The 21,742-nt window shown below is 46.7% G+C and overlaps 1 protein-coding gene across 2 annotated transcripts in view; it reads left to right on the forward strand.

The window, feature by feature from the left end:
- Positions 1–198: 198 nt before the first annotated feature.
- LOC139747253 (putative neural-cadherin 2) overlaps positions 199–21,742 on the forward strand; it is a 35,201-nt gene continuing 13,657 nt past the window's right edge. For both annotated transcript variants that reach the window (XM_071659339.1, XM_071659340.1), the window contains exons 1-16: positions 199–368; positions 1,801–2,034; positions 2,687–2,850; positions 3,818–3,973; positions 5,006–5,182; positions 9,211–9,399; positions 10,260–10,473; positions 11,064–11,266; positions 11,682–11,842; positions 13,742–13,904; positions 14,880–15,149; positions 16,051–16,358; positions 18,067–18,619; positions 19,675–19,941; positions 20,431–20,531; positions 21,125–21,286. In XM_071659339.1, coding sequence (XP_071515440.1) covers positions 3,848–3,973; positions 5,006–5,182; positions 9,211–9,399; positions 10,260–10,473; positions 11,064–11,266; positions 11,682–11,842; positions 13,742–13,904; positions 14,880–15,149; positions 16,051–16,358; positions 18,067–18,619; positions 19,675–19,941; positions 20,431–20,531; positions 21,125–21,286 — 2,894 coding nt within the window. In that variant the 5' untranslated portion in view covers positions 199–368; positions 1,801–2,034; positions 2,687–2,850; positions 3,818–3,847. The remainder of the gene's footprint in view (positions 369–1,800; positions 2,035–2,686; positions 2,851–3,817; positions 3,974–5,005; positions 5,183–9,210; positions 9,400–10,259; positions 10,474–11,063; positions 11,267–11,681; positions 11,843–13,741; positions 13,905–14,879; positions 15,150–16,050; positions 16,359–18,066; positions 18,620–19,674; positions 19,942–20,430; positions 20,532–21,124; positions 21,287–21,742) is intronic.

The raw sequence follows: 21,742 nt of genomic DNA on the forward strand, positions 1-21,742 counted from the left end.
ATATATATATATATATATATATATATATATATATATATATATATATATATATATATATATATATATATATATATATATATATATATATATATATATATATATATATATATATATATATATATTGTGTTGTATACTCTCTGACCCCCTGTACCTCACCCCCACACCACTGTTCACCTTCCCCTCACCACAGCCTCTGGACCGAGACCCGCCGGAGGGGCGGGCCAAGTGGAGACTGCGGGTGGAGGCCACGGACGGCGAGTTCCACGCCCACACGGACGTCCACCTGAACCTGAAGGACGTGAACGACAACGCCCCCTACTTCCCCTCGCCCACGCTCAACGCCGCCATCTCCGAGAACACCCCTAAGGGTAAGTACTCACCCTACCCTGCCCAGGGTCCTCACACGACCTCCCTGCTGTGACTGTGCTACTCACAAGGCATGTTACTCTCCTCATATTACTCACACGGCATGTTACTCCCCTTATATTACTCACAAGGCATGTTACTCTCCTTACATTACTCACAAGGCATGTTACTCTCCTTATATTACTCACAAGGCATTTTACTCTCCTTATATTACTCACAAGGCATGTTACTCTCCTTATATTACTCACAAGGACAATACATATTACTCACAAGTGTTGTTTAGTCTGGTGATGAAGTACTCTTTCTCTTTTCCTACTCTCTAATCGATCATGTGAGTTACCAAAGTATAACCTAATTGACTGTACTGAATTAGAAAATATGTTCAAAGGAAAGCTGTTCGTTCTCTATTACCAAGACATTCTATTTACTTTACTCTCACGTGACCGGACTATTACTCTAACAGTACTGGATAAGGAGATCGCCTACTCCAATTCTGAACTCATATACGATATATGATCTCATCTCGATACTTCTGTACGCTATGTCACCATTTCCTCTATAGGTTCCACGCCAATCATATCTCTATAAGATGTTTATGATAGTCTTTTTATTTACTATATTGACAGAATATATGATGTAATGGAGACGAATTTCTATATGGAAATTGTTTTTGTTTGACATTTTTGCTGTTGTTATGGGTGAGGGTCTACAAACATCTCAGAGATACAATGGTTTTAAATCCAATCTCTCGTCATGTGGTGAGAAAGTCATTTTTCTGCTACTCCGACGATTACTATCGTTGCTACTTCTGCTACAGTTACTACCTCTACCACTACGACAACTACGGCTTCTACTACAACTGCTACTACAACTACTACTACACCTGCTAAAGCTAACCACTACTACCTACTACTACACCTGCTAAAGCTACTACTACTACTACCACTATTACTATCATTACTTCTACTACATATATTACTACCACCATTATTACTTCTACTACAGCTACTACTACTACAACTATTGCTGTATTGCGTCTACTACCACTACAAGTATTCCTTCGACTGTTTCTGTATCCGTTACTATAATCATTACCACTGTTGATATTCTGTATGTACTTCTGTAAATCATTTAATAATTTACGGCTGACTCTCACTGTTCCTTGCCCGAGTGTAACTTACCTTCAATTACTGAATCACCAGCAGGGTCTTGTTGTGCCTACCTGTGTGTTAATTACCTTTATATCACCTGTAAATCATTGACTAAGTCACTAGCCGTCTTTCTTTGTGCGTCCCTGAGTGTTACTTGCCTGTAGGCATCTGTAAATCATTTACTAAGCGTCAGTTTCTTACTGAGCTTACCTGAGTGTTGTTGTTCACCTGTAAATCATTTACTAAGTGGACCATCTGTGGTTGTTGTTGTTGTCGTCGTCAGGGGCGTCAGTGATCCAGGTGGTGGCCGAGGACCCAGACGATCCCCAGGAGGGTCACAACGCCCAGCTGGTGTACTCGCTGGAGAAGAACGCCATCGACGAGTCCTCAGGAAGCCCCATCTTCACCATCGACACTCACCTGGGGCTCATCACCACGGCGCTCTGCTGCCTCGACAGAGAGAAGACCCAGCGCTTCTCCATCCAGGTGGTGGCCACCGACGGCGGCGGCCTCAAGGGTGAGCTGCTCCTCTGGGAAGTGGGACTTAAGAGGGTGAGGTGGACCTCAGGGCTGGTGGGCTCTAGAGGGCTGTGGACGCGTCCCCTCCCGTCCACCAGCAACCATCATCTCCTTCCCTTCCTGTCTATCACCCATTCTCCATCCCTTCCTGTCTACCATCCAGTGTCATCCCCGTCTCTTCTTGTCTACCAATCAGTCATGCCCGTCCCTTCCTGTCTATAACGCTGTCGCGCTGGCTTCATCTTCCAGGATTATGAAATTCATTTCCCCCTCAACCCACATCAGCACCCTGTTTTTCCCTCTCCCTGACACCTCTCTACAAACGACTATTCTTCTCTCCTTCTCTCCTAACTTTCTTCTATTATCATTCTTCACTCCCCCTCCCTCAGGAAACCACCAGCTTTCCTCTCTCCATCAACACCATCTTCAGTCTCCATCCCTTCCCTAGACCAGCACTAATTTCCTTCCTTCCTTCCTTCCTTCCCCCAGCACCAGCACTAATCTTCCTCCCTCTCAGCACCAGCATTTCCCTCCCTCCATCCCTGCCACCACCAGCACTAGCACTCCCTCCCTTTCTCCCAGTACCAGCAGTAACTCCCTCCCTCCCTGCCACCACCAGCACTGACTCCCTCCCTCCCTCCCTCCGTCAGGCACGGGGACGGTGGTGGTGGAGGTGCGAGACGTGAACGACGTGCCGCCCAGGTTCTCCCGGCCGGAGTGGTGGCTGGAGGTGTCGGAAAGACACAGTCCGCAGAGGGTGGTGGCCACCCTCACCGTCGTCGACCACGACATCTCCAACAACTTCACCTACAGGGTCAGTAAACAACCATTATCTCCAACAACTTCACCTACAGGGTCAGTAAACAACCATTATCTCCAACAACTTCACCTACAGGGTCAGTAAACAACCATTATCTCCAACAACTTCACCTACAGGGTCAGTAAACAACCATTATCTCCAACAACTTCACCTACAGGGTCAGTAAACAACCATTATCTCCAACAACTTCACCTACAGGGTCAGTAAGGAACCATTATCTCCAACAACTTCACCTACAGGGTCAGTAAGCAACCATTATCTTCAACAACTTCACGTAGAGGGTCAGTAAGCAACCATTATCTTCAACAACTTCACCTACAGGGTCAGTAAACAACCATTATCTCCAACAACTTCACCTACAGGGTCAGTAAGCAACCATTATCTTCAACAACTTCACCTACAGGGTCAGTAAGCAACCATTATCTTCAACAACTTCACGTAGAGGGTCAGTAAGCAACCATTATCTTCAACAACTTCACCTACAGGGTCAGTAAACAACCATTATCTTCAACAACTTCATCTACAGGGTCAATAAGCAACCATTATCTTCAACTTCACCTACAGGGTCAGTAAGGAACCATTTTCTCTATCTACTTTATCCTAAAAGTTAGTAAGGAACCGTCACCTCCAACAAGTTCACCTACAGGGTCAATAAGAAACCATTATCTCTAACAACTTCACCTACGAGATCAGCAAGGAACCAACACCTCCAACAACTTCACCGTCACTTGTTTAAAATCTCTGCCTATTATCTCCTCAGACTCTGTTGTCCATTAATGTATGAAAAAAGAACATCGTCTTTTCTAAATAGGATCATGATAGTCATTAAACTTTCCCTGAATCTCCTTTAACACAAATAGTTGGGAAAAAAGAGAGAGTTGGAGAGTTGTATAAAGAGTTAAGTGACAAGTTTTGAAAAAAATGGTAAGAATTGTCTCTCACTAACAGCTGGTTTCCACAGGTGGTGCCAAACAGTGGGCATGGTTGGCAGATGTTTCGTATTGAGGGGCGCCGGGTCGGAGCCCCTGGAGGAGACCTGCGCCCCTTGGAGCCCCTGGACTACGAGAACCCCGACCACAGGAAAGGATTTCGCTTCCGAGTCGAAGTGACAGACATGGTAGGTCTTCACCCCCTACAGTTCACTGGTGTTTACTTGGCCTCGTTATGGGTGGAAAGTCTTCACAATACCAGCAGGTTAAGAGACCCTCGACCAGTTGTAAGCACTTGACCACTGTGAGAGCCTCCTAAGGAGGTCATGACGAGTCTCTTATGTGTGTAGAAATACACAGGTTTTGTGTAGGCTCCTCGTTGCCTTGAGGTATTGTCCACGTTGCCACGGTGATTCAGTTTCAACACTAACAACACAACAATACTACATTATACTGTTGACATAGGCGACACGTCACAATATAGATATAATGAGATAAATACAGGATTGATACAATACATCAAAAAAAAAAATAAAACATTTATGCTACGTTTGTCACCAACAGAAACCATCGTCCCTTCACAATAACATCGTACTCACCTAAAAGCAAAGATTTGACGAGCTTAAGGAGAACCACGATCGAAAGACGGCGACGTGACCTTTGTGTTTGCATTTGAATTACTCTCCGACCCAGGGACAGGCCACACACTACAATGCAAAAAAAAAAAGTGTCCCAATGCCAAGCCAAACAATGCATCGTGCGGTTGGCAGCGCTGTCTTGGCACTGCCGGAATCACGTACCAGATGCTCATGGGTGATGGTTGTTGTTTTGCCAATTGAAGCGTGATGGGTCGACCCATAGGTATAATGGCATGGCCTTAAAAGGTAAAAGGCCAGGCCACCAAAGACAAGAGTCATACCGCCGTGTTGAAGGATTATATGTTCAAAGGGTCAAAGTATGTCCTCAGATTCGTTAAGGGCCTTTAAGTAGTCCAAAGAAGAAAAAAATAAACATACATTTGATGTTATAATTAAGCTGTCTAAAGCCATCAGCTTACTCAGCTGATTCTCTTGTCGGATGACTACCAATTTTCACTGACTGCTGGTTGATCGTTTGGATGACGAGATGGTTCACTGTCTGCACAGTCGATTGTAACCATCAATCTAACCATTGTTTGCTGATAGTTGGCATTGACGTGGCTGTTGGTTGCTTGCTTGCAGGGTGAGGAAGGTTGGGAGGACAAGTACCACGTGGACGGCACCTGGGTCAACCTGCAGGTGGCCGACGCCAACGACAACCCGCCCGTCTTCACCACACACCACGCCCACCTGACCCTGCCTGAGGACACGCCCGCGGGCACCCACCTCACCACCTTCACCGCCCACGACCTGGATGGGGTGAGCAGCCGTGTCCAATGAGTGTGTGTGTGTGTGTGTGTGTGTGTGTGTGTGTAAGCAAAAAATATACATATGTATCTATGGTTCTGAGTGTGTATACCTACACGGTTTCTAAGAATGTCCCTCGGGTCTAGCTCGTATCTTAAGAGTTCGCTTATTTCGTCTCTTCCTGAAACCCCAAATATTCCCCTTCGTCTTGGAAGCAAGCCTTGGTGTTGGCGATCTCGACAAAAGGAGACCTAACCTAACTTCTACCGCTCTCACTTCTGGTACATCCAAAGTATTTGAAACTTTCCTTAACTCTCACCTCCTTCAATACTCAGAGTCTCATTTCCTTCGTTTTGACCACCAGTGTGGCTCTCGAAGTACAAAATCTATTGGTGATTTATATGATTCATTCCGACCTTCGTCCTCCAAGGATTTTGGTGGTGTTCTTGTTTTTCGTTGACTGTCGACATTTTCAAAGACATCTGACAGATACCAGGTAAGTCTTATCCTTCTGTCACTTCCTTTCCTCTGACTTGTCTTCTCTCTGATATCTAATGCATAACTTCCTTTCGATGGTTCCTATGCAGTGGTCATTGAGGGAACGAATTCTCCCATACATACATACATACAGGCAGACAGACAGAGATTAGACAGGTAGATAGATAGATAGATATACATAGAGAGAGAGAGAGAGAGAGAGAGAGAGAGAGAGAGAGAGAGAGAGAGAGAGAGAGAGAGAGAGAGAGAGAGAGAGAGAGAGAGAGACTGACAGATATATATAAAAGAAACTATGAGAGCATTTCCTACCACATCATGGCCTCGGGTAAAATCTGACAGCTTGAGGTACGTCTCAGAGCATAAAGCAACGGGAGATCAGCTTCTCGAAGTTACTGGAACGAGAAGAATGGAAGAAAGGATTCTGGCTCACACGAGCAGAAACTTGAACACAAAGTTTTCGTGCAAGAGATGAGAGATGTTCTCGTCCCCCGAAAACATAAAATGGAGGTCAGAACAAGTGAAAATATGGATTAGTTATTTTTGTTCATATTCTTTTCAAACTTTTCCATCCACCGCTCCCACCAAAGAGATGATTCACGCTTCTTAAAAAAAATCCTCCCATGACCATGAGCCAGTAACAGACACAAAGAGGACTGGCATTTCCTCCACCCACGCTAACCTTAGACACCGTCGTCTTTTGACACAGGTTTTGAGCCAGTAAAAACAGCCCATTTTCTATCTTAAAAAATCGGGCCAATGTAAAAAAGAAAAAAAAAACAGAAAGCGGAACCCGTTTTGCGACGTGGGCAATCCTCAGGTGCCTGGTGCTAGCCTCATGGATTTCCCAATAATTAGATCTTTTCTGAAGTTGTTCTTCCGTCCTCCTAAGTTGTTCCTCCCTTCGTTTCGTCCCCTGAACTCTCGTTCACTCCAGTTGACGAGCAGTGACCTAACCCACCAAGGCCAGTTGACGAAACAATAACAGTGGCGTTCACTTTTCCATTTTTCAAGATATTATTCATCACTGTACATGGTTAATTGTAGATATTTCTCTCTCTCTCTCTCTCTCTCTCTCTCTCTCTCTCTCTCTCTCTCTCTCTCTCTCTCTCTCTCTCTCTCTCTAATGTCGTAAACCCTGCCCGCCGGCCTGAGGGCAACTGCTACTCAAGGATGCCGTAACCTATAGGGTAGAAATATAAGCTCTTTGCTATCTAACACCTCTTAAAAGCTCGCCGATCCTACCCACAGGGTGACGAACCTTTAGATCTAAGCCTGAGGAACACTGGTACAGACGACATCTGGGAAGTAAGCATCAAATAAGTGAAGAAAAGACAGCTTAGTCGTCCCAGACTGATGGAATATTAGATAAGAATACAGTGAGAGATCTAGAAAAAGAAACGCTCCCTCCAAGAGTAAATATTAACAAAAAGAAAGACCACAGGGTTCTTTACATAAGAAAACAACAAAGTTATTGTGATAAAGATATTAAGTCTAGAAAACAAAAATAACAAAGTTATTATGATACAGAGGTTCAATATAAAAAAAAGAAATGAATGATGAAATAAGTACATACCTTAACATAAGTAACAGGATGATAAACCTTTGCTAGACTGCAAGACAGAAGCCAAAAGAACAGAAAACAGTAAACGAAATAGGAAGACACATTTGTTTCGATGCGAAGCAACGAGCAAGCAAGAGGATACTGTGAGTTTCAGTTCTCTTCCACAGTCACAGACAGCCCTCATTAGGCCCTAAGGGGATTCTGTTGCTGTATGAATTCATTTGTATTCATTCGTATCTGTGCGCTCAGGACAAGAGAAGGGGGAAGGAGAAGCTAGGATCAGTGACTGGCAAAACATGCAATGGTGTTCTTGAGAACACTGCGCTCGATTTAGAACATTCTCGTGCAATAGGAAACAATAGGAAACCTACCACAAGCGACGTAACGGTACAAAATAGCGACGGAAAGTAATCAAAGTGGCATTAGATCTCAGAGTTGAGGTTAAACAGGCAGCTTGTGTAGGAGGGGATTCCGCTATTAGTCAGTCAAGTTCAAGAAAGGGAAATATGAAGTCTGAGCGAGCCTGGAGCAGCACAAGAGACACAAGCTCCATGTGTGACGGGGACGTAGCGTGCCTGGAACGCGAATAGCTCAATGTGGAGGAGGAGGTATGCTTGGCCTGGCACACAGAATAGTCTTGAGGTACGAAGAAATGATGAAACATTTTTCACATGTAAACGTGAACCAGAGTTTTCGCTCTTAGGATAATGCCAGAGAACTGAAACCCCATTGTCATCATTTCAGTAAAGAACACTGTAGAATAGAGAAGCAGTGCAGTTCGTGGAAGGGAGAAGTAAGTTAAGCTGTGTATTGTAAAGTGTTGTTCTGCGCAAACTAACTTCTGTACGAACGAACGGAACTACAGGATGAAGGCTCGCTGGAAGAGCCGTATTGTTTCGACGTGCACCAGGTGTGTGTGTGTGTGTGTGTGTGTGTGTGTGTGTGTGATTACCAGTTTGCAATCAGCCATTTGTACCGAACGGAGAGAGAATCTTAAACTGGCGGATTTCCTCTACCATCATTCAATTTCTCTAATCTTCTTAGTGCTGACTACACTCACAGTTTCATCACACATTCTTTTTTATCCCATCATGTCTAACAAATTATTGCATAGTTTTTGTTTTGATCTCATTTTACTCTTTCCTATCATCCTACGAAGAACCGTTCACTGTCGACATCGTCAATTTGATTTAGAAACCTGAAGGCCGCATCAAAGTCTCCCATTATTCCGCTCTCATCTTTGCTGCCTTCCTTTGGACCTTCTCTAGTAGATCTCTGTTTATCTAAGCGTTGGAATCAAACCTGAGATCAAATTTTTTCTTTACCTAAATGTCTTGTCCTCCATAGTGAGGCGGCATCAGGAACTTTGGAACAATGGCCTCATTTGCACACATTCATTCTCTAACGATCATGTATACGTGAGAATACATATCCTAATCAAGCGCTAATTCAAGAGGCACTTTACTGAGCCTTTCCATACGCATGTACGCCAATGCGGCTTCTATGACTAACCAGTTGATTAATCTGACTCCTGCCTGGACACAACCTTCTTGGCATGGTTTTCTGATGACATGTTGAGTGCAGTGTTATCCTATACTCACACTTAGTCTTGTATCTCGTCTCCTGTAAGGTCCTAGCCATCTCGAGCTCTTTCTTCGTGTCCCATCTGCTTTACTTTGCATTTACCGGGTTGAATTTCATTAAACAGGTGCCAAAGAAAGTCTCTGGGACTTGTCTAAGTCCATTTGTAAGCTGATAGCAGCCTCGTTATTCCTCACTTGTCTCGTGAGATTAACATCACACCCAGACATATTTAAGTCGTATGAATCCAGTCCATGTAGCGTGTGTGTGTGTGTGTGTGTGTGTTGTGTCTGTGTGTATGTGTGTGTGTGTGTGTGTGTGTGTGTGTGTGTGTGTGTGTGTGTGTTTTATCCCCTGTTTTGTCATCAGTACCCACGACCCGTTTCACCTGACCCTGCAGGGCGGCTACAGCAGGATCAGATACAGTATAGCTCCGACCAGCGACCCCGACGGCCGGTTTAGTGTGGACGGGTCCGGGGCGGTGCGTCTGGCGGGCGGCCTTGACCGGGAGGCGGCGGCCACCCACAATCTGCTGGTGCGGGCGACGGACGACGGCGTGCCGCCCAGGACAGCCACCGCCACCCTCTCTGTGAGTACCAGTGGCAGATCACCATAGAGGGGGGAGGTGTGAGCGAGGCACGGTCTCTTCAAAGAGAAAGGCCAGGTTGTGTTACCTATCGGACTATCAGTATAGATGTATCGGAAAGACAGATGACAGACGAGCTTTGTCAAGGGTTACCTGTTAAAGGACAGGAAAAGTATCATGTTAGACATAGTGTATGATCACCATCGGGAGGAAGACGTAACATAAACGCGGGAGGTAAGTTCCTTCTGTAAGCACTGATGTAGAACACTTGAGTAATACAGCCTCACGCTTCATACCGGTGTACAGACTAAGGCAAGGCTCGACTTGTATGATATTCACCATCAATGAATAAAACCTGTTCAAGTACGACAACAAAGTTAGCAGTCATTTCACCTTTTTCCCACAGGTTGATGAGTAAAATTCTTCTTCCTCAGAGTATCTGGCTGGGGGAACTAGATCAGATTGGGTTTATCATTCGTCTTTCCTACAGAATGTCCACTTCTGTATCTTCTCTCTGTATGTACTACAAAGTGTTCGTTTTATAAACATTTTCTTGTCGTCTGATATGGTAGAGGGAATGACGAATGTAGTAAAGCCATTTCCCTAAAAGTGACCACTTCCTCTAAAGGTCACACTACCTGTCTCTTCGTCAAGGTCACACTGTATGACCTTTTCCTCCCGGTGACCCTGTATCATCCCATCTCAAAGTCACCACGATGACCCGCTACTATTTGACACCTTCTATGGTCATCCTGCCCGACCACTCCCCCAGGTCACCCTGCCTAACGGTGACCCAATCCGACCTGTTTCTCATGTCACCTTGCCTGACTCCCCTCGTGCGAACTCTCCTTATCCTCCCTCAGGTGAACGTGACGGACGTGAACGACAACCCGCCGTTCCTGGCTGAGCCGCGGGAGGTGCGGGTGGTGGAGAACGGCGGGAGGCAAGAGGTGGCCCGGGTCACATTGGATGACCCCGACGACTGGCGTCTGGGTCACGGCCCGCCCTTCACCCTCGCCCTCGATCCCCGGGCGCCGCCCCACGTCAGCGCCACCGTCATGGTCACGCATGACAAGAGTGAGTTATTCCCTCAGCTGACTCCATGACTGTCACATGACATCTCGCACCTCAACTCCCTGCCACACACCTATGTCCTGTCACACACCACGTCCTCAACGCCCCGTCACGCACCCACGTTCTGCAACGCACCTTCGCTCATCACAGACTCCCAAACTACCAATAAATCCCATCCAGGCCGTCCTTTACACACTATTCCCTGGGCGGTTCTTGAAATCACCGACACAAACCCTGACACGAGGCTGAGCCTCGCCTCTCCCCACAGCGACACATCTCTCACAACTTATCCTGCTGAAGACTTTACACATCATTTACCTCACTTTACCGGATGGATCACAGATCACGTCAACCGTGGCAATAATATACGAATGTTTGCCGTCTCTCCCGCCCGCCATTTATCTTCTCTCGTCGTCCACCTCTTCTTCATCAGCCTCTTCCCTCTTACAATCCCCAGGGCCCAGCTCTCATCACATCTTCGATGGCGTCCACCACACCAAGGTCTCACTGTATTGCCTCCAACGTTTCCTTTCTTTCTTTCTCTCTTTCTCTCTTCACTTTTCTCTCTGGCCACTAACCTTCACCTCCTGCAGGAGGGGATGAGGGTCGCGGGGTGGGGGTAGTCTCCACTCTGGCGCCCCTGGACAGGGAGGAGGGACGGCAGCTGCTGGTGCCGCTGGTGGTGACGGACGCCGGGTCGCTCTCCGCCACCGTCACCCTCACCATCCACGTCACTGACCTCAACGACAACCCGATGACCCCCGCCGCCAAGACTGTCACTGTCCACACCCTCCAGGTCAGTCACTGACGGCATGACCGACACTGTCCACCCCGAAATGGTCTTTTATTTTAGACCAAGTTTTATTATATACAGGTTTCAGCTCCCTCCCTCCCTTCTTCCCTCCCTCCCTCTCCCTCTCTATCGGGAGGGAGAAAATCCCTCGCTACCTCCTTGCCAACGTTTCTCTGCTCACTGAGGCTCAAACGGCCCTACATCTCTCTTCGCCCCCAGCCGCACGCGGCTTCACTCTCTCCCTCAGGGGAGAGAATCCTCCTCCTCTCTTTTTCTCTCCCTATCATATTTCTCCTCTCTGCCCCCTTCACCCCCAACCCCAGCTCTTGGCAGCCTAAGTGCCCCTGGGGAGCGTGTCACCTTCCTCTCTCTCTCTTTCCCTGTCCTCTCTCACATCTCTCTCCCTCTCCCTCTGCAGCCCCAGGTGACCCCGGTGCCCCTTGGGAGGGTGTACGTGCAGGACCCGGACGACTGGGCCTCCTCCTCCAAGACCTACGCCTGGAGACGCCACCAACGGGGCTTCTTCCTGGACACCTCCACAGGAGACCTGACCATGGCTGCCTCCACCCCAGATGGCCGGTAGGTGGAAGGTGTTCCTCCAACCCAGATGGCCGGTAGGTGAAGGTGTTCCTCCACCCCCAGATGGCCGGTAGGTGAAGGTGTTCCTCCAACCCAGGTGGCCGGTAGGTGAAGGTGTTCCTCCAACCCAGGTGGCCGGTAGGTGGAAGGTGTTCCTCCAACCCAGGTGGCCGGTAGGTGGTGTTCCTCCAACCCAGGTGGCCGGTAGGTGAAGGTGTTCCTCCAACCCAGGTGGCCGGTAGGTGAAGGTGACCCATCCACCTGATGGCCGGTATATAAAAGTTAACGCGGTCTAGCTCTAATGGCACGAGCACACAACCAGCCACTTCTCAGGAGCAGAAACCGAGTAATATCTATACAAGAGGGAAATAAAATCTAGCTTCGTAGCCTAAGGCATCACCTGAATGTGGAGAGATTAGGTGAAGGTGCTCTCCTCACCTGTGCTGCTCAGAAGGTGAAGGCATGTGCCACACATAATATCTCTCACCGCAAACCTCAGGAAGGGAATATTGTGATATTCACTCTTAAGAGTAGCACTGTTTCAGTCACACATGATCCAGTAATTTGTGGAAGTTTGACATCATGATTCAACAGATGGAAACTTCATCCCCGCCTACAGGCTTCTCTCGTTAATCCTCTTCAATGGTATGCAAAAGAACTTAGGATGAGTTCTTGAAAATCTCTTTGTTCACTCTCATGCTTTCCATCGAGTGAATTGAATTAAATCAATATAATCACAGGGCTTCAGTGTGTGTGTGTGTGTGTGTGTGTGTGTGTGTGTGGGCAAAACACAGGTAATCCTTTATGTGATGCTTATATGATAGGGAATTATAAGTTCGACAGCCATCGACAAAGCTTTATCTGTTGTTCAGTTGTCAACAATCATTTTCCCATTTTCTACATAAAAATGTCATACATTTTCCTTTCACTTTATTACCCAAGTTACTTCCCATTCTCTTTTCATACTCCTACTGCCATCCCGTTTTCGTTTCATTTTTAAAGATCTTCTGTTTTCTATTACCCCGCCTAATACCGTCTCTTCCTCTCCTTCTTCCATAATGTTCCCCTTCCCTCCACCGTTCTTCTTTTTCATCCAACATCATGTCATCTGTCCCTCAGTACACTAGAAAAAAAACAAAAAACAAGAAACACATCAAAAAGCCAGCAGGCTTTACACACTTTTCACTAACACAAGAAAAACTCTATGAACTTGCCACATTAATATATTTTTTTCCTAACGCCAAAAATCCATCGGAATGACCAGCCACATCTATATTTGATATAGCAGTTCCCTCCACCCACGGTCACAACTATGGACATTACATTAACACAAGGAAGGTGCCACAGACTCGTCAACGAATATCTTACTTAGCAAAGAAGTCTGGGATCATTACCAACACCTCATTATTCTAACAGGGCAAAAACAGTTCATGGACTTACTAGCAGTCCTTTCGACAACATAGCATCTCGGATACTACCAACATTAGAAATTTTTATGAATTTCTCAACCCACGTCTCGCATTGCAAAAAAAAAAATCTAATAAACCTACCATCCTAAATTTCACGAACAGAACAAAATGATAAATTTCTAACTTGATTTTAATCTTAATACAAATTTTAAGTCCCCCTGCAGGAACCTGGTTGGAGACCCATGCCATACCATCTTTTTCTTTCTTGCGTCTCGAACCCTTGTTATCCTCCCTTATCCTTTCCTTCTTAAATACCACCCTACGCGTACTTCAGCTCCCTCATCTCATTCCATTCTTTTTCTCTTGTTCTCCTTCTTCGTAAAATCTAATCCCTACCTCTCCATCTTCTATTCTTGTCTCCTCTTTCGCCTACAGTTCATCATTCTAGTCATCATTCATCCTCTTCTTCACTTTTTCTCTTTCTCATCAGCTACGAGTTGGCCTTCTTGGTCAATGACGTCAGCCAGGGTCAATCAGGGGTCATGGCTAACGTCACAGTCGAAGTCAAGTCCCTGACCCCGCGTGACGTCACACAGGCAACGCTCCTGACCCTCGCAGCTGACCCCTATAAGGTCGTTAGACAAGAAAACAAGGTAAGTCAGAGTCTTGGTTATTATGGTTGATTTTCGGGTCGATTGCCTGTTTCATCAAACACTTGGTAGGTTTAACGTTTGGTTGAACAGCTGCTTAGCTGGTTGGATGACTGGTTATTTGATTCGTTGAATGGTTGGTTAACTGGTTGACTGAGTGATCATCTGATCAACGAATCAGTTATTCGATTAATTGGTTGATGAACTGATTCACTGAACAATCGCTTGGTTAATCAACAGAGTGATTAGTTGCTTAGGTGGTCTTTCAGTCAGCGATTCTGGTGGATCAGTTAACGAATTATAGACACATTTCATTGATTAGTTGATTCACAGGGTAGTTTTTTGTTCATGTGATTGGTTCTATGTTTGACTGGATAGCTAAGTAATCTGTCTGTTATTGCTTGATTGCTTGGTTATTAACTTTGTCTGTTGATTGGTTGTTCTTTGAATGACTATTTGTTGGTTGATTATTTCGTCGAAATATTATGTTAAACAACGTGGTTGCTTGATTGGTTGATTGGCTGCTTGGCCGAATTGATGGTTGGTTGGTTAGTTTCTTGGGTGATTGGACATGGTCAGCTATAAGTTGCTTGGTTGATTTGGGGTTAATTACCGCACTGTTCAGTTGCATAACTGGTGATGTGAGAGATTAAGTGTTTGATTGATTCGCCATTTGCTTTGTTCTTCGGTTGATGGAATCTGGTTTACTTTCAGTGATACCCTAACCAACTGACTGGCTCCTGATAACTTAATACAAGTTCTAAAACTCTATAATAATCAATCATAAAGTTAGTTTGTATTCGATATTCGCGCTTACCTACGTTATTTGTCAAAACGTATGGTGGAAGATTACAGGAGACGAAAGTCAAAGGATCAGTAACGTTGCACCAGATGCACCAGCAAGGAAGGGAGGAAGTTCCGTAGGGTGGCTGACTGTCCCCTTCTCTGGTCCTGAAGTCTCTGACATTTTTCCCTCAGGGCGGAACGTCTCTCCTACGTCGGCTGGTGGTCGCCTCGCAGGCGTGGGTGGAAGGCAAGGCCACGGGCGTGCAGGCATGGGTGGATGATGACGGTACGGGGACGTGGGCGGCTGAGGGCGGAGCGGGCGTGGGAGCGGCAGCAACGTCGGGGAAACCGAAGCAGGAGGAGAAGGAGGGTCAGAAGACAACGCCGCCCACCACCCACGTCTGGGTGTCGGCGCCCGGCGTCCACAACCTCAACCACATCCTTCTGTACCGCAGACGTGAGGTCAGCACCACCCACCCCATTGTCTACTCCTGGCTCGGCCTTGTTTACTGTAAACACCTCATCATATACGTAAAGTTCCCTTATACTGACTGCCGGAATCACTTTGTGTACTTCTTGCAAACATTTCTTTCTGTGTTTACTAACGTTTCTTCCTTTTACCACTTACACATTGTTTACAGTTAACTTCTACCTGTTTCCTGTTTGAACCTCCATTCTCTATGCTTAGTATTTCTTCCTTCAACGCTTTGTTTGTTTACTAAAAGCACCTCCTTGTTTACTGCTAGCTTGTCGTTCTTTACAGTAAGTTTTGTCTTCATTGTTTACATCTAGCCCCCTCCGTACTCACGACAAACACTTCCTTGTATAATACCAAAATCCCTTTGTTTATCAAACGCTCTATCTTCCTTCCCCGTTACCCTCGACCCCTCGACCAAGACCAAAACTTTCAAAAAGCATTTATGAAATTTCTTTTCGTAAAATTACTGGCAAGGTTTCCACAGTTTGGATCAGAACTGGGTCATTTCCTTTTTTTTTTTTTAAACAGAGTTATGCTCTCCAGAAGTTTTAATGTTTGTTTTTCGAGGTGTTGCTAGCAATTCATCTTGTGCCCTGTTGTCAGACGAAGCCGAGGGGTGGGCGAGGGTGAGAACAAGGAGCCCCCAAGGAAGTAAGGGATATTTCATTTAACCTTGATCACTTATTGAGTCGAAGAGGAGATTCGTTTTTATCAATCCCTTGAGGGTAAAAGACCTTATTTTACGTCATGATTTTCAGTATAGCTTTCATTATTTCGCTGGATAATTTTTCCCTAATAGCAGGTCAAAGAGATGTTTTTCGTCTACATCTCAAGAGGATGTTGCTGATATGACTCTCTCTCTTTCGTCCATCTATACTCCAACAGCTGGCACGAGCTTTGAGAGTCACTATCCAAGACGTGGGTGCAGCCATCTGCCCAGAGACCTCCTATGATGCCACTCTAAAGCCTACAAATGAGACGTCCAGTTGTGAGGGCGGGTGCTGGGCGCGGGCAGTGCTGGGAAGAGGGTACAGTGTGGTGGACGCCCGCAACACAGCTGTGGTGGGCCCCCGCTTGGAGATCCGTCGGGGCTGTGGCTGCTTAGGCCCCACCAACCCTCCTGAGGACCGGGCCTGTGGACCCGACACCTGCCTCAACGGCGGCAGGTGTGTGCCTACACCCACCGGCACCAGGTGAGTGGGTTATAAGCTCTACCAATGTTGCCCAGAACCGTCATGAATGATGGCAGGTATGTATCTGCATCCACTAGGTAAGTAGCTGTAGTAGATCCTCCGGTCGAACCCACGCTTGTCTGTACGGTAGCAGGTGTGTCCCCACACCCACCAGAAGAGTTACTTTAATCTCCTTCAACGTCTCCCACTCTTGTCGGTGGTAGCAGCTGTGTACCTACAGCCACGAGTATCTAGTGAGTGGCTCTAGCCTGCTTCACATTTACCAGACGTGTTGCCGTAAGTCCGACGACCAGGCATGTTGTTACCGCCATGGCTTTCCCTGCAGCTTGTCAGCGGCGCCTGATGTTGTGCCTTTGTCTGAGGAGACGTCTTACCACTTGATCACCTCAGCCACAGGCATCACACACATCTTCATGCTCCGCATTCTTCAAGACGGGTTGCAAACGTGTGGTCCGAGGGCCACAATAAGGTCAGTTCAGCAGATCTCTGGTGGCTAAAGGGGGTCTTCAAGGGACGGCCACCATCCCCTACCTGAGGACCTGTGCCATTCTGACTCAAATACCAGTACATTTACTCACTAGTATGAACGAAAAATGTGTAATCCTAGAGTGACATGTGTTTCAGCAACACCAACCTTTTTTGAAAGGTTGTCTTGACAAGAATCGTACTGATCATAGCACATCTTCGAGTCGAGGATATGCTCTCTCTCTCTCTCTCTCTCTCTCTCTCTCTCTCTCTCTCTCTCTCTCTCTCTCTCTCTCTCTCTCTCTCTCTCTCTCTCTCTTCTATAACCAAGGGCATTCAGTATTACCACACAGGATGTGTTTTGAATATTTCGCTCCTTATTTACGGCCCAGATAAGATCCTTACTTCCTCATAAATCGTCAGAATCTTTTCCAAACATTGTTTACTCTCGAGACGAGGTTGGATGGGGCTGTACCTGCGTGATGTGGAGTATTGACAGGCTGGTGAGATTGCAGCGCGGCATGTGGCGCTGCCAGACATCCACACATTTGCATCTGAAGAGACATCCGTTTGACGGTATAGTAGTCCCAACGGTGTTGTAAGGACGCGAGACGTGGGCCTAAGATGACTAAAGTATTGAAGAGGGTGAATGTGTTGGAAATTATATGTCTGAGGAAAATAAAAAGAAATGATAGGCTTAGAGAGAAGTATGGCAGTAGGAGGAAAATGTAAGAGACTTGAAGAGGGTGTGCTGTAATGGTTTGGACATATGGGAATGATAAGTGAGGAAATTGCTTGTCTAACCTTTCCTATGCTCATTCCAGTGGTGTGTTAGTTACCTTAGTTGTATTTGTTCACCCTGCAGGTGTATTTGTTCATACTATGGATGCACTTCGTCATCTCAAGTGTTCTGGTTCATCTTTCAGTTGCATTTGCTTCTCTTTAGTGTCTCTTGCACGCACCATGGTTATGACTATCCATTCCAAACCCACAAGCGGATTGTAAAGATACATTTGTTTATTCCACTTGTGTATTTGTTTATTCTTCGTTGCATATTTTTTCCTGGATTTACTGCTTTTAAAGAGAGGTGTATCTCATGCTTTCCACAGCGAGCATCTTTTATGATAAACGCGTAATCATTCATCTCACAGACATATTCAAGCAATCTGCAGGTGTGTTTACTCATCAAGCTTGTTCAACCACAGGAGCATTTCTTCATCCATGCGTATTTGTTTCTCTACAGGTGTATTTGTCCTTACGGCACTTGGGGTTCCCGCTGTAAGGTCCTAAGTAGATACTTCGAGGGTGGGGGCGTGGGCGAGGCGGACCCTGGGGGCGGGACCAACCCAGACAGTGGTGCGTGGGTGTGGGCGCCGCCCGTCCCCACCTGTGCTGAGGTCCACCTAAGCCTAGAGATCCTCACCGCCTCTGGGGACGCCACGCTGCTCTACTCTGGTCCCCTGTGGGAGGAGGGGACCTCTGGTGTAGCCAGCGACACCGAGGAGTCCCAAGTGAAAGGGGAGGACGTAGAAGAAGGGGACACAAGAAGAACCAACAATGTCGACGACGGTTCGGTGGGATCCAGCGACGTGGCGGGAGGGGCTCTCCAAGGAGCCAGCCAAGTGACAGAAGGAGCCGCCAGGGGAACCAGTGACGTGCTGTTGTTGGAGCTGCGAGGGGGCCGTCCATCCCTCCTCCTGGACCTGGGAGCTGGCGCCGTCACCCTCTCCCTCAACGCCTCCTACTCCCTCGCCGACGACACCTGGCATAGGATAGACCTCATATGGAAGGACGAGGTTAGTGGCTTCCTCTGTAACCTCTTTTCTCGCATTAAGAACACCTTTCCCGCACATGCGTCAGGGTAAAATGTCAATTCTTCTTTACGAGTCAAGTATAAAACATACATGACGATATATAACACCTTTCCTCCTCTTATTTGTAGAGTAAACGCTGCGCTTACATTAAATACTTTGCAGTTTCGATGAGCGTTGCTATGCATAAGATTGATCGGTACCAACTCAGAAAATGCTCAATGTTGTGTCGAAGAATTCCTACGTATGAACCAAATACAACTTGATCATTTCACCTTTCACATGGCCGTAGGAATACTGTTACAGGTAAATTTTCATTCTCCTCTCCACCTCACAACGCAAGGAATATCAAGAACAGAGAGAAACACTCAGATTTGAAGTAGATTTTTACGTGAACGTGTGCATTTGACGTCTAGGATTTGTGGCTATCTAGGATGAACACATCAGCTGCTCCTGGGAAGACCTAGAAATTCAACAGGTGGCATCTGTTATCGTGTCAGCTGTAACAACCTACTTATTATATATCTGTCTTTTTGTGTGGGGAAGAATATGATCGTGAAGACTGAATAATGACATAGTATATAGTGTGATAGGATTTACCTCTGTACTTACCGACTAACTGTGGTTACGGGGCTAAAGAAACATAACCTTTCTCAGTGGGTTAATCATGGTAATGATACTTACCACTGTACCCAATAAATGTTCGTACTGATGAGATGGACAGTTCCATCCACTGAGTATCACTGGTAATGGGAACTATCCATTCCTCCCTTCAGTACGCATGGTAATGGTATCTATCCATTCGTTCACCCATTGTATTCATGAGGGAAGGTGGACTTGGCTTATCTATCCTCTCATCATCAATGGCAATAGTATTTAACCCACGTAACCAGGGAGTAGGTATGGTGAAATGAGTGACCCTTGTGTCCACGAAGCACGGATGATGACGGGACTACTATAGCCATAAAGAAATAGATGCTATGAGCGAGAGGGACTTGATCTATAATCCACTCTCCCTCCTCTTCCTCCTCCTGCCGCAGCTGGTGGAGATGATAGTGGATCTGTGTTCCGGCACCAGCCTCGATACTCCGCCCACGCCGCCCTCTAACCCCGCGCCCCCAGACGCCCACACTTGCAGGGGCGCTGCCGGACTACCCAGGGCCGCTCGGGTCCTCAACACGGCCCGTCCACTTCAGATAGGCGGTCTGGCACACCCGCCTCCCGCCCACACCCACTACGGCTGGCCCGCCCCACTCCGCCCACGACCCTTGCGAGGATGTCTCAGGAACCTGAGGATCAATGGCCAGGTCAGCTGTAGTTGATTATCTTTATCATCTGCCCTTATCTTTCCTCTGTCCTCATCTTTCATCTACCTTTATTACTTTGTTATAACCACTTTTTTTGATATATTCAAGTTCATAGTTGACTTTGCCCTTCATAACTGGAGAAAGATACACGTCTCAGTATCTGTCCTTATTTCCTCCTGATCCTTATTTCCTCCTGATAAGATATGACACGACTCCTTATCTTGCCTTTTCCCCTGATAAGAAATGACACGACGCCTTATCTTGCCTTTTCCCCTGATAAGAAATGACACGACTCCTTATCTTGCCTGTTCCCCTGATAAGAAATGACACGACTCCTTATCTTGCCTGTTCCCCTGATAAGATATGACACGACTCCTTATCTTGCCTTTTCCCCTGATAAGAAATGACACGACTCCTTATCTTGCCTGTTCCCCTGATAAGAAATGACACGACCCCACCTTATCTTGCCTGTTCTCCCGGCTTGCGCAGCTGGCGGACCTGGGCGAGGGACTCCTCAGCCGGCGAAGCTACCCCGGGTGCCCGGCTGCTGACTGCCTCTCCACCGGCCTCCACTGCGGTCTCCACGGCAGGTCAGTCGTAAGGGAGTGGGAGTCATGTTGGGATATGAGGATCATTCGACGATAGTAGGGAGGCAAGAAGAAGAGGAGGAGGAGGAAGAGGAGGAGGAGGAGGAGGAGGAGGAGGAGGAAGAGTAGGAGGAGGAGGAGGAGGAGGAGGAGTGAGAGGTATCACGTGAAGGTATTCAGGAGGTGTCAAGTGGAGGCCAAGGATCAAGTATGAAAAGTTTGATGAAAGGGTCAATGATCGTCTGGGAATTCAGATCAAGGGTCAAAGGGAGATGGCACGGGACAGGTAAAGGTCAATAGATCGGACGTGGACATCGAGCCTTGAAGGTCAGGAAGGAGTCAAAGGTCATGAAAGGATTATGCGTCAAGTGAGTGTCAAAGGGTCATATAAACCAGTTCACATAAGGGAGTCCAGAGACAACGACAACTTGCTCGTTTTTCATGAATATTCATCATGTTATGAATTATACATCATTCACCATTCATCTTGCCATTCATAATGGGGCTTTGTTCCTCGTCTGTATAACTCAATTCCTTGTGTACGATAATTTAACCCCAAATCACATCTGTCCTTTCCCGGGGCCAACCTTTGGCAGATGCCATGGGTCGCCAGGGTCACTGAGGTGCGAGTGCCAGCCCGGGTGGGCGGGACCAGGCTGTACCACGCCCACCACGCCCACGTCATTCCTGGTCAACAGTTACATCAAGCTGGCTCTGTCCTTCACCCCGCTCGGATACACCACCACCATCACTCTGAGGTACGATGATCATTGCACATCACCAACCTTGTCCTTAGGTATGATAGTTATCGTACACTACCAACATTCACCACGAGGCACGATAATTATCCATTACTACTGGGCACAACCTGAGGTACGATAATTAATTCCCATCACCAACGTTAACCTCAGGTATGATAGTTGTCGTACACTACCAAAATTCACCACGAGGCACGATGATTATCCACTTCTACTAGGCACAACCTGAGGTAAGATAATCCACTTCATATCACCAACGTTACCCTAAAGTATGATAATTATCGTGCATTACCAACATTTACCATGAGGTACGATAATTAGCCATTGCTACCAAGCTCACCCAGAGGTACAATAATCATCCTTTACTGCCACTATCCACCTTAACTACTTAACTACTCTCGTTAATGAGGTGTACTTTACATCACATTACCCTAAACTATGATGAATTATAACCCT

This window comes from Panulirus ornatus, chromosome 68 (genome assembly GCF_036320965.1).
Source record: "Panulirus ornatus isolate Po-2019 chromosome 68, ASM3632096v1, whole genome shotgun sequence".
Classification (NCBI taxonomy): Eukaryota; Metazoa; Arthropoda; class Malacostraca; order Decapoda; family Palinuridae; genus Panulirus; species Panulirus ornatus.